This window comes from Pholcus phalangioides, unplaced genomic scaffold (assembly GCF_987345545.1).
Source record: "Pholcus phalangioides strain wild (caught in Gottingen) unplaced genomic scaffold, Ppha-v1.0 ptg000022l_1, whole genome shotgun sequence".
Lineage (NCBI taxonomy): Eukaryota > Metazoa > Arthropoda > Arachnida > Araneae > Pholcidae > Pholcus > Pholcus phalangioides.
Genome location: NW_028301615.1, coordinates 4,756,168 through 4,769,644, shown reverse-complemented (window position 1 = coordinate 4,769,644; position 13,477 = coordinate 4,756,168). Strand labels below are relative to the sequence as shown.

Sequence of the window (13,477 nt, the reverse complement as noted above, 5' to 3'; positions counted from 1 at the left end):
ACCAGACAGATATGCTGATAAACACTTCAACTTCCCTTCTTCATGCATTAACTTTTTTGCCTCAGGTAGTGCCAGTTATTTCTGCTAGTGTTCCAACATTAGATAGATTGTGCAACAGTGACCAAACAAGAAATTCAGTTCAAGAAATGTTTTGTACAGGTGATGTCTTGAACTGAAACAAAAAAGGTTTTTCATGCCTTTGAAAAATAACGGTCTCTTAAGGAATTATTTTAAAATGTCATGATGCCAAGTTGTCAGTTTTTTATTTTGGTTTTTTCAGTCACAGTAGATTGTTTTTCAAATAGAGCTTGGAAATTTGGTGTTATTACCATTTTTTAAACTATTTTTTTCAAATCAAGTCTATAGGTGAACCATCAACTCAGATGACATTGAATACATTCCATTTTGCCGGAAGGGGCGAAATGAATGTGACCTTGGGTATTCCAAGATTAAGGGAAATTCTGATGGTTGCAAGTGCTAATATTGCTACACCCACTATGGATCTTCCATTAAAAGATGTACCACATGTCGAAGATAAAGCAGAGAAACTGCGGTTGAAGTTATCTTCTATTTATTTAAAGCAGGTATGAATATGTGTATGCTTGCTTGTATTTTCCATAAATACATGTTTCATTAAAAGTTAGTTTATAAACATGGCTGAATTAAGAAACCTAGTTCTAAATTTGTCTTCTATAATTTGAATTTCCCTAATCTCAGAGTTTTCTATTGAATATATCTATGTGGTAATAAATTGTCATAATGTAGAATGGGTGCTCTATAAAATTTCAAAATAGATTTTCTCTTTTGTGTTAAAAGACATGTAAATTAGTAATGAAGTTAAATCATCAAAATATTTTCAAAGTTGCTAATACAATCATATTAAGTTGCGGAAATTTTATACAAAATTAAATGAGAGGAGGAGGGGGTATATCCTGCCCCCCCCCCACCACCAAATATAGTATCATTATACTTTAATGGCTTGTTTATTGCCACCACCCCTTGGTTATCAAATTTCATGCATTTTGGATTTTGGTTTCGATTAACCCGTGAGTTTCAGATACATAAATAAATAAGTGAATAAAATTGCTTGACTGATTTTTAGTTATTTATTTATTTTTTTTTTTTTTTGCGTAAAGATTTTTGTGACTTGTTTAATGAATAATATTTTCTTATAGTCTAAGGGGGCAGTCTTCGGTTTGAGTATAGACTCGCTTATAACACATGGTTTGGATTGGTTGCTTTAAATAACTGACACTACTCAGACATATGTAGTGTCATGAAAGAAAAGTCGTGGGACACTCTTCCCTCTGTTGACATAAGTGTATTCAAAACTGTATTTCATGTGCATAAGTATTATAATCCAGACTAGTCGTTTTGTCTAGATATTTGTATGTGTTATCTGTACCACAGATAAAAAAAAATTTTTTAGCTTCATATGATTTTTGTACGCTGGATCAAATCCAGATATTATCCAAACATAATTTTTTTTTTCATGTGTCACAGTTCTGAAGAGAAATTGTGACATTTAATCATAAATCATCACTTGAGTATAGAAGGACACTTATGCATCACACTATGTGTTTGTTGGGAAATCCTGAATGTTAAATGATTCAGATGTCAGAGCAATCTCTCGAGCTCAACGACAAATTCCTAAAATTTTTCTGGTTCTTCCTGTAAAATTTTGGGTGGTTCCGAATTAATTTGAATGAGAAAATGTGTTCTTTTGAATAATATATTTCTTTTGTGAGAGAAATGCCTAATGATCCACAGAAAATCGCGGAAGATATTGCCATATTTGATGAGTCATTTTTGTTGTTCATTCATGCACGAAATATTTCTTATACAAGTAAAATGAAAATTTTTTCCCCTCTCTTCATTTGTTACCCATTAAATATATATTTTTTATTTGAAAACCCAATTTTTCGTCTTCAGAATATTATGAGTCAATATTGTCATATGAGACCTGTGAGTCTTTCAATTTTAAAATTTAATTTTTTTCCCCCCATTCCTTTTCCTCTCTACTGTTTCTGATGCTTGAGAGAAATTGTTGTTATAAAATGTTATGAGAGAGAGAAACTTTAAAATAATGGCATATACGATTGAATTTGGTCTTCATCACAAGAGGGTGTTAAATTTGAAATTTTTTAAAGATTTTCCTTTGTCAATTTTTTGGCATGTTATGAAATAAAAATATTTACATGTGATGTTGGGTATTGTTAGAAAGCTTGTTTTATTTCCCAAATTGAGGTGATAATTTCAAAATTTCATGTAAAATGTGTGATTTAATCAAGATTTTTGAGATCTTAAAATTTTCTTTGTTAGACTACTTACCTGAACTGTTGTCCAACACCTGCAGTAGGAAGAATAATTTTTTTTCTTTTTGTTGTTTTTTGGCACCCCGAGTGGATTAATGTGGGAATAAAGTTTTTTGTGTGTTCCAAATGGTTAAGTTCATTGCTGTAGGTCCTCCCCCTTTTAAAAAGTCAGGAGCAAGATTTTTCCATGACTTCAACTGGAAATATTTTAGCTTTCAGTTGCCAGATAGAGTTGCAGACCTCCTTGAGCCGCTGAAGGAAAGCAGCACGAAGTTGTTGGGAATTTAGCAGAGATGTCGTTTCAAAGCATGAACTGCTCAGCAATTAAATAACTAGTTTATTATAAAAAGATTAATATAATCACACGGAAAAACACAATACAACCATCACGTCTATCGACTAACAAGCCATTCTATATATTGGCGGGAAAACATATATGACCTACTTTCTCGCTGCCACAAACAAACTTCAGAGGAGGTAAGCGGTGAAGAAAACATTACTGTAAATATCTCAATAATCCCCCTCTTGATGTAAAGTTTTCTTTTACAACATATGCAAAACAAATTTCACACAAAAAATTCAATATATATATTCATATACAAACCCCCCCCCCCTCTTAAACATATAACGATCAATGTAATTTTCGTGGCATAATGCAACGAAAAAAAAATAAATATAATTAACATGAAATGCAACACAAAATTTTGAATCAAATAATATGCATTATACAGAATACAATCCTAGCACGCTTACATCATTTTTCATGCTTACCTTTACCAAGTGCTTCCGTGAGCATGTCAGAAAGTATATCCAAAAATGCTAAATATTTTACGTTGATAACACTATTTTCATAAATTTCGCGAACAAAATGGCAACGTATATCAATATGTTACTTCTATAGTTTGTTTCAGGTTAACTTTGCAGTGAAGTGAAAGGTAGAGAGAGTATTCCTTCGCCGCAAAATATAGTTCTCATACATCGGAGGTTTCTGATGATCATTTATATAGAATATTTAAATTTTTTTATGATTTTGAAAAAGATACTGAAAAAATACCGTTTTGAGCCAATGTATATCCGTTTAAAATTTTTAAATTAGAAAAAATATTGATTACCATTATAAAAAATCCATGGTGAGCTCAAGAACATTTTGGCGCGATTTCCTAGAAATTTTCCCCGTCAATATCACTGTCGTGCTTTTTTTTTGGTTGCACAATTATATATATACTAGCTACAATACCCGGCGCTGCCCGGGTTTTCTTCAATGAGGCTTTTTGGATCATGCGATATCTCCCTCTTTCTTTGAGGGACATGCAAACCGTGTCTAAGTTAACCAATATGGCGACGTCCTGCGCGACTCATGAAATAAACAAATCTAAATTTGAAGAAACGTAGAAATGAATAGTCCCCCCCCCCTTTTTTTTTATGGGTGTTAGGTATTTCGATTCCCTCCCCCTGAACTTCAAGTTATCTATTTCTGCCTGTTTCAGCTTCCAAAAATGCTTAATTAAAGCTGTGGAATTTTTTCGATGCACTTTACGGGGCCCATAACTAATTTTAAAAACATCCTAAACTATATGAATTTATGCAAATAAATATCAAAAGACAACATGGAGACATTAATTTTCATGCTTGAGAAGATGTAAGTAAAAAGTTGAAATCAATGTTATTACATGGATATCAAACTCAAAAGTAGATCTGGCAAATTATTCATATTTTTAATTTTCTGGGCTTCGTATCTCCAAGTGAATTCAATATTTCAAAAATCGAGAATTCAATTTAATTTTTAAAATTATTGATGTGGCAGGAAACCCCCCCCCCCCCACTAAATTTCCGTATTTATGCAGTTAAATGGGCAATTTTAATACTGATTTCTATGAGGATCACCCTTTTCCTGACCCTCAAAGCGATGATGGTGATGATTATGACGTCTATTCAAAAAGCCTCATTACTGAGAGTATTGAAAATGTGGCAAACCTAAAGGCATAAACTATTATACATAACTGGCAGGATTAAAGAAGTGACAAACCGTTGTAAAGGCATATACGCGTCTGAAACTCATCGCTAAGGAACCACGGTAACCAAAGTAAAGGTTCGGAAAATGATTGTTGAGGCCCAAAAACCATTGTTGCCGGACAGTTTTTTGCCCATTTGGGGCATTTGCCCTGGTCTGACGAAATTTTAAAGTAGTCTATCGTTCAAGTCGGGTCCCATTTGGTATATATGCAAAATTTGGCGACGATCGATCTAAAATTGTAGATTTGTATAGAGAACATACACACACACACACACAGAAGATCAATTTTATATATATAGATATTATATTGTCATTTTGTTGAATTTTCCAATAGATAAAATTTTTCATCCAGTTTTGCATGTAGTTATAGGCCTTCACACCCAGACGAATATTCAGTCAGTTTTTTTTTCCTCCCGAAAATAGCCTCCAACGAATTCCGATATTCACTCATAGATTACAGAAGTGTCCTTCTTTCATGACAGCACCAATACCGTTGTGAGAGACTCTCTTTATGGGTGTAGGTTACGGTTCCAGGAACCCCTTTTTTTTTTAAATTATCTATTTCTTACCGTGTTCGTAGGATAGGGGTTGCTTCTGAATTCCAATAGCCGATAGCGGAGGGTGTTGACATAAGTAATGTCTATTTTTCACCCACACCAACGTCATCTTCTCCCCCACAGCAGAGGCTGTTCCTCCAGATGCCCCTTCAGTGTGTCTCCAGATAAATATAAATAAGCAAAAGAGAGAGAGACCTACAATGGTTTAGGCTTGCAGTGTATTTTTTCCGCCGCTGTGGTGATTGAGCGGTCATAATGACGGACTCACATCGCGAGGATCCGGGTTCGAACCCCACCCTCGCCATAGTGGTGGTCGGCTGAAGTTGGTTTCCTGTGGTTCTTAACTTCAAGGCGCAAATGCGAGCCAATCTCCCTATTAAAAAGTCTCGCCACAGAGAGCAACAGGCCTACAACGATTAATTATTCAATCATTACACTTCACTCGTATTTAGAAAAAAAAATGGTGGCAGATGGTAGCACTACATGTAACAAGCATCACACAGAAACAAACTTTCTGTCAGGTTTCACTACACGTACACACACATTCCCGCATGTACCAATTCGTTAGAGGTTCCGCAGAGGAATATGAACGAGGTACACATGTGTGGTTTAGTAGTAGTGTATTTTTTCCTTCTATGGCAGCTGTATCTTTTTTTTTTCAGCAGAGATAGACATGCTAAAATGTTCTCCGTTCTGTTCGGCAATAATGCATAAAGCACGTTATTGAAAAAGAAGAGGAATTTTGGATTGCAGGTGGCTTGATGGAACACATGTTGAAGCAACAACAATTAATAAGTAATAGAGAATCTGATAGTTCTTCAACTTCAAATGAGGATTCCATAGAATGGGAATCCGTAAAAAATGACTAAAACTGTAGTGATAACAAGTGGCATCGACGTATATGCGTTCGGGTGGGTGAGCGACAGAAATTCCGGCAAGAAAAGTGAGTAAAAGAATTCGAAATTTTTCCTTATCATTTCTATTATTATTATTTGGGGCTATTCCTAAATTCAAACGTGAAAACCGGGTTAATAGGAGTTACTAAGACACTTTTCAATTTTTAAAAAAATGATTTAAAAACCGCTCTTTAATTTCTCAAAGTATAGACGATGGTTTTTTTTTTAATTAGGTAATTGTTACTAACTGACTGCAATTTTTTCTACAAGCATTAGGTTACACGTAAAAAATATTTTTTCTCAGAGATTGGCGAGAATCAGCCATACCTTACCGAGGCCATGCATCGATACATAGGTTAAGAGGCTTTGGTTGTCATAGCAACGAGTGATGCGGTTCCCTCGTAGCTTCCTCTTCACTGCAAAGTTAACCTGAAACGGACTTTAGCATGAAACACAGGATTTTGCACAAGCTTTGCTGCTGATTGGGTGTCGCAAAACACTGTCATGAGTGCAGTCAATGAACTTGGAGACAGTTCAAGGATGAAATTTTTCAAATATGCAGTCTCTTTTGCAGCTTCGGATAACGGCATGTACTCTGCTTCAGTCGATGATAATGCGACACTTCATTGTTTTCGGGATTCCCAGGTCACGGCTCCTCCAGCTAGTGTGAACACGTATCCAGAGTATGATCTTCTGTCATTGATGTCTGAAGCCCAGTCGGCATCTACATATGCAGTCAATGGCTTTCCCGAATGCTTGAATGCGAGACATTGATCTATGGTGCCCTTAAGGTACCTCAGGATTCTCTTAGCTGCAACCCAATGACATTTTCCGGGGTTGTTGTTGAATTGGCTGAGAAAATTCACAGCATGCGTGATGTCAGGTCTAGTTGCCACAGATAGATACATCAGAGAACCAATCAGACTTCGGTACGGAACATCTTTCATTTCGGATTTTTCCACATCATTTCCAGGACACATCTCTTTAGTCAGTTTGATGCCGCTTTCCATCGGTGTGGATACAAGCTTAGCTTCTTGCATCTTGAACTTCCCCAGGATATCCTCTGTGTACTTCTTTTGAGGCATTTTGATACAGTCCATGGTTTGTTCAAACTCTATGCCCAAACAATAATGCAGCTTTCCAAGATCCTTCATCTTGAAAGAATTCGCGAGATTATCCCTAATGATTTTGTAGTTCTCTTTCTAATTTGTAAACAGAATTAGATCATCAACATATACAATGATTATTGTTTCTGTGGTAGACGTTTTTTTGAAATACACACACTTATCAGAATTTAGAGGATGGAAATTCAGAGATTTCAATTTTTCATCCAATTTCTTGTACCACTTTCTTCCAGATTGCTTCAGTGCGTACAGTAATCGCTTTAACAGACACTTTTTCAGCACTCAATTCATCCTGGAATCCGTCTGGGATTTCCATGTAGATTTCTTTATCTAAATCACCATTCACATATGCCATCACAAAGTCTAGTTGATAACCCATGAGATTATTCTCAACTGCATAGGCGATTACAGTTCTGATTGAACTCAGCCTTGCCACAGGTGAATAATTTTCTGCAAAGTCCACTCCAGGTACTTCAGAGCAAACTTTAGCGATGAGCCTTGCTTTGTATTTTTCTACACTTCTGTCAGGTTCGTACTTTAATTTTAGTGCCCACTCGCAGCCAATCACCTTTTTGTTTCTTGGTCTATTGAGTATTTCCCATGCTTTTTCTTGGGTTAAGGCATCATATTCATCGCTCATGGCTTGTTTCCATTGTGCTCGATGTGGCCCACGCAAAGCTTCAGAAACAGTAGGATTATTATCAGCATCACATCAACCAGCTGCACGGCCTCGTTATCTCAGATTGTTTTCATTTGGTACTCATTTCGCAGTTTTCCTCTTTTCCCCGTCTTGATAAGCTTAGGACGACCAGGTGCTCGCGCTTGAATGGAGGGCAGGGTAGGAGATGCGTCGGTGTCTGACTCATCTTAACCCCCCTCAGAACTTTTTCTAATGGATTGTTATACAGAATGTATATAACAGTGCATAGCTAATTAGTGTAATTAGTGTGTGTTTAGTCCTATTTTCTTTGGTACATATATTTTATTATTTTTTATTTTTCTCCTATGATAATCCTGTATGTATGATAATCCTATGAGTGTATTGTGCTCAATGTTTTCTGATGGATTCATGGCCCCCACATCCTGAAGCAGGGCCCCTAGGCTGGGATCTTTTACGGGCCCCCCGACCAGAATTTCACGGGGCCCCCTTTATGATGAATTTATAGCGTGAAAAAACAAAAAAATGATTAAAATCCTCCCGGGCCCCAGGGCTGGAGCCTTATCAGCCCACCCCTTGTGGGAGCCATGGATGGATTGTTTCCATAGAATGTATATAATGGTGCATAGCCGATTTGTGTAAATTTGCCTTTTTTTCTTTGGTACTTAATTATATTTCATTTTTCTTTTATGTTAATATTGATTGAATTGTGCTCAAAGTTTTCTGATGGATTGTTTCCACAGAATGTATATAATAGTGCATAGCTAATTAGTGCAAATTAGTGTGCATTTAATCTGTTTTCACTGGTTTTGTATTTCATTTTTATATTACATTTCTCTCTTAGTTAATCTTAATTGTATGTATCCTCAAGCTCTTCTGATGGATTGTTTCCATAGAATGTATATTATAATTTTTCATTTGTTGAATAAATAGAAGATGCTCTCTGACACGACTCAGTCTCCTAGGAGGTAAGGAGAGGAAGTTGTCTTGCACAACAGCTCTGGGCGTGAGCGGTCATCAATCAGTCAATCAGAAGAACTTTCGTTCTCACTAGAATCTGAATGAAGTGACAACGGATTTACATCGTTGTTCCTTCTTTCTGTGTTTGTGCTTTCGCGAATGTATACAGGAAATGCGTTTTCACTTTCATCACAATCGCTTTCACTCGTGTCGGTTGGAAATATATATTCGACTTCACCATCAGAAGGAAGATTATTTTCAAACTCGTCAAAGAATTTTATGTCACGGCTTGCAATCACCTTTCTTGATTGCTTGTCCCACAGCCTATACGCTTTCGATTTAGATGCATATCCGATGAAAATATGCTCTTGCAATCTCTGCTCAAATTTGCCTTTTAATCGCTTGTTCATCACGAATGCTTTGTCCAAATACCTTGAAGTAGGATACACTTGGCTTGATGCCAAAAATCTCTTCGTATGGAGTCGTCATCTCTTCGACAACCCTAGTAGGCAAGGGCGTAGCGAGGGGGGGACTTGGGGGTCTGGTTCCCCCCCCCCCCCCCCGAAATGTGAGAAAATGACTGAAAAAAGGGGAAAAGATAGCCAAATCCATTGTTCTGTCACTTTGCCCCCCCCCCGAAATGAAAGTGGTCCCCCCCCCCCACGAACGAAATTTCTGGCTACGCCCCTGCTAGTAGGTGATCGATTTTGGAGGTACACATCAAAATTTACAGCTTCCACCGAGAAACTTGCTGGTAGCTTTGACTGGATCAATAGACATCTTGCCATTTCCACAATTGTATGATTCATACGGTCGGTGACACTGTTTTGTTGAGGAGTGTATGCAGCCGATTTTGCTTCGAGTGGATAATTTTTATCTCCGTCATCTGTTTTTTTAAAATTCATTCAACCTAGTTTTTTGATATGGCATAGAGAGCAATGTACTCACTTGCACTGGAACCTGGCCAGTAATCTTCAACCTCCAAGTTGACTGATAGTTTTCTTCATTAATATCTAAAATTCAAATCCATATCTGACTGGGACATTCCTGAAGTTCGTCGTCGCGACTTTTCCAGTCACACGTCCACCATTTCCTGAAAATGAAGTTCACGACTTTTTCAATCGCACGTCCACTGTTCCCTGGAGTGTGTGAAAATGCAGATTAATGATAATTGGAGAGAAAGCTCCCAGAACTGTTAAAAGGAAATGAACTGACCTCTTGTCATTTATGAAAATTATGTTGAGGTTCTACTCATAGGAGAAACCCAATGTTAGTACCAAAATTTTCTTCCATTTTGAATCTTAGGGGGTGTGTCAGACTGTAGATTAAATGTTAATAATTTCATATAAACTGAAGAGCCAAAAAAACTGGTAACAGGCATGCGTATGCAAATAAAGAGATATGGAACCAATCAGAGTACGGCGCTGCGGTCGGCAATGCCTATATAACACAACAAGTGTCTGGCACAGTTGTTAGATTGGTTACTGCTGCTACAATGGCAGGTTATCGAGATTTAAGTGAGTTTGAACGTGGTGTTATAGTCGGCGCACGAGAGATGGGACATAGCATCTCCGAGGTAGCGATGAAATTTACATTTTCACTTACGACCATTTCACGAGTTTATCGTGAATATCAGGAATCCGGTAAAAAATTGAATCTACGACATCGCTGCGGCCGGAAAAAGATCATGCAAGAACGGGACCCATGACGACTGACGAGAATCATTAAACGTGACAGACGTGAAACCCTTCCGCAAATTGCTGCAGATTTCAATGCTGGGCCATCAACAAGTGTCAGCGTGCGAACCATTCAACGAAACATCATCAATATGGGCTTTCGGAGCCGAAGGGCCACTCGTGTACCCTTTTTGACTGCACGACACAAAGCTTTATGCATCGCCTGGGCCAGACAACACTGACATTGGACTGTTGAGGACCGGAAACACGTTGCCTGGTCTGACGAGTCTCGGTTCCAATTGCTTCGAGCTGATGGACGTGTACGGGTATGGAGACAACCTCATGAATCCATGGACCCTACATGTCAACAGGGGACTGTTCAAGCTGGTGGAGGCTCTGTGATGGTGTGGGGCGTGTGCAGTTGGCTTGATATGGGACCCCTGATACATCTAGATACGACTCTGACAGGTGACAGGTACGTAAGCATCCTGTCTGATCACCTGCACCCATTCATGTCCATTGTGCATTCCGACGGGCTTGCAATTTCAGCAGGACAATGCGACACCCCACACGTCCAGAATTGCTACAAAGTGGCTCCAGGAACACTCTTCTGACTTTAGACACTTCCGCTGGCCACCTAAATCCCCAGACATGAACATTATTGAACATATCTGGGATGCCTTGCAACGTGCTGTTCAGAAGAGATCTCCACCCCCTTTTACTCCTACGGATTTATGGACAGCCCTGCAGGATTCATGGTGTCAATTATCTCCAGCACTACTGCAGACATTAGTCGAGTCCATGCCACGTCGTGTTGCGGCACTTCTGTGGGCTCGTGGGGGCCCTACTTGATATTAGGCAGGTGAACCAGTTTTTTTGGCTCTTCAGTGTATAATACCCTCTATATTTTCCTTTTCTTTTGATGAATTAACTTTAAAATTCAGGCATGTAGTCAGGGTATTTTATTCTGTTTGTGGTTGAAACACACCATAATATTTGCATAACAATAAATGTTTGTTCTTAAGAAAACTTTTTGAATTTGAAACTGTGTGTGTGACATAATTTTTTTCTCTATTTTATTCGACTAGCTGAAAGAGTACAGTTAAGAAATTAAAACACTCAATATTGGTAGTTATGCGAGCATATGATGACAATGCAATGTAAAAACTTTCCACTATACGATTAATAGAAAAATTCAACCGTAACATAAGTCATACTTAAAGTTGCGTGTGAGAGAGCATAAAAAATATGTATAAAAAACCCACCATAACATAATTGGTGTAGAAAAATCTGACCCTTACTTATTGGTACCGTTTTAATATTGTGTTGTGACAGAAAATACCATTTTCCATTGGGTGGAGAAACAAACTATTACAGTAGCGCCCATTCTGATATAGGTATATTGATGAAACTTGGTATATGGACCATGAGGAAAAGATTCAATAAAAAATAAGTTCAATTTTTTACCACCAGGTGAAAAAGTGGTACTTTTCCCGTGTTCAAAATAGCATACAATCGAACCCCATTGTAGCACCAACTCTGCTATGCGCCACAAATTTTCACTGAACAAATCATTCATATAGGGATTATGAGAAAACCCTGTTTTAGAGCCAACTCGTTATAATGTCAAGTGTTGTTTGAATGTATATGAAGTCAATGTGTCATTTACCAAGAATTTCCACTACATTTCTTTTCCCATCATTTTTTTATTTTTTTTTGGAAAGAAGTTACAGGATTTATCCTTTTTTTTTACATTCCACTGTTAGTATCGGTTAACATGTACACACAATAGTTTAGAGCAGAGATTCCTAAACATTTTTTTTTTAGTTCTATCGCCCTCTCCCTCAAAAAAAATTTTCTCATTGCCCCTCTCCCCAATCAAGAGTTCACCCATAGGATCCTATATTAAATCTATAGCTGCGACACCCCCCCCCCCTCGACCATTCCATCACTCCCTTTGGGAAACACTGCTTTAGAGCAAATGACTTGAAAAATAAAGAATGGTGTTGTCTTAGGGGGTTTCAAAAACCACATTGAATACCTGAACATGTATGTAGACCGAAACAACATACGTATTCAATGAAATAGATATATTGATAAGGGAAAGTGTACTATGATAGTATTGCACTAGTTTGTTCAAGGTTGCCAAGAAAAGTTTGTCCAACAGTGCAGTGTTTTTACTCGCAGGTCATTACATTTCGAGTCCTATCATCTTTCTCAATTCTCTCCATTCAAATTGAGTCGAAAGGGGTTTTAAATATGTGAAAAATGGGAAATTTGTGATTATAAATTCAATGTGCTGAAAACAATGCCATCATTATTTCCCTATGTTTATTGTGTTTTTGTACTTATAAAATGTGCAGCACCTAATTATATGACATGATGTCGCTCTCCACTTGTTAATGCAAGATATACAGAAAACTGGATGTTGTGAAGATATTTATTATTTGAGATGTTGATTTTTTTTAAGTAAGGAAAAAACTCATCTCTGCCTCTATCGAGAGTTTTCTGTATATCTTGCATTAACAAGTGGAGAGCGACATCATGTCATATATATATATAGCCATCTGGTAACTTGTCGTCCATGAGCTATTAGCTGATCATGTCACTGTCCATTGCACAGTTCTGTTCGGCATATATACGCTCTAACGAAGGAAAATCTCTATCTCCTCTGTAGCTTAGTGGTCAGAGCACTCGTCCGACAATCAAGGGACCCGAGTTTTACTCCCGGTAGAGGCAGAGATGAGTTTTTTTCCCTTCCTTAAAAAATCATCTCAAATAATAAATATCTTCACAACATCCAGTTTTCTGTATATCTAGCACCTAATTATCCCAAAAATACATATATATATGTGAAACAACAAATGTCACATAAAGGGGAAACATCTGGAAGCATGTTCTGTATCTTGCTTTGCATTATTGCAGCAGCAGTATCTGAGGCATTTCTATTTTGCTTCGATATCGAGCTGGACCGTTGTTAATTCAACAGAGAATGGCAGAACTTTGTCATTACAAGATTTTTATTTCAAACCTCAAAGAACCTTGGCACGTACCCCAACTAATGTGGCTAATTCTACCCCCAAAAGGCAGTGGGTTTTGTCATCATCTGACCTATCGAATGATGGCCATTCTTAGAAATGTGAGTGCGATAATTATTTTTTGGAAATCAAGAATTTGCTGTTATGTAGCACAAGTGCCATGAATGTTCTTAAATCCAAGTTTGACACATTTGAAAAAACTTTGCTCAAACCAAGTCAGATGTTGAAAACTTGAAAAC

At 37.4% G+C, this 13,477-nt stretch overlaps 1 protein-coding gene across 1 annotated transcript in view; it reads left to right on the top strand.

Annotated features, from left to right (window-relative positions):
• Polr1A (RNA polymerase I subunit RpI1) overlaps positions 1 to 13,477 on the top strand; it is a 553,279-nt gene that overhangs the window by 413,652 nt on the left and 126,150 nt on the right. The window contains exon 23 of the mRNA XM_089249700.1: positions 360 to 584. Coding sequence (XP_089105826.1) covers positions 360 to 584 — 225 coding nt within the window. The remainder of the gene's footprint in view (positions 1 to 359; positions 585 to 13,477) is intronic.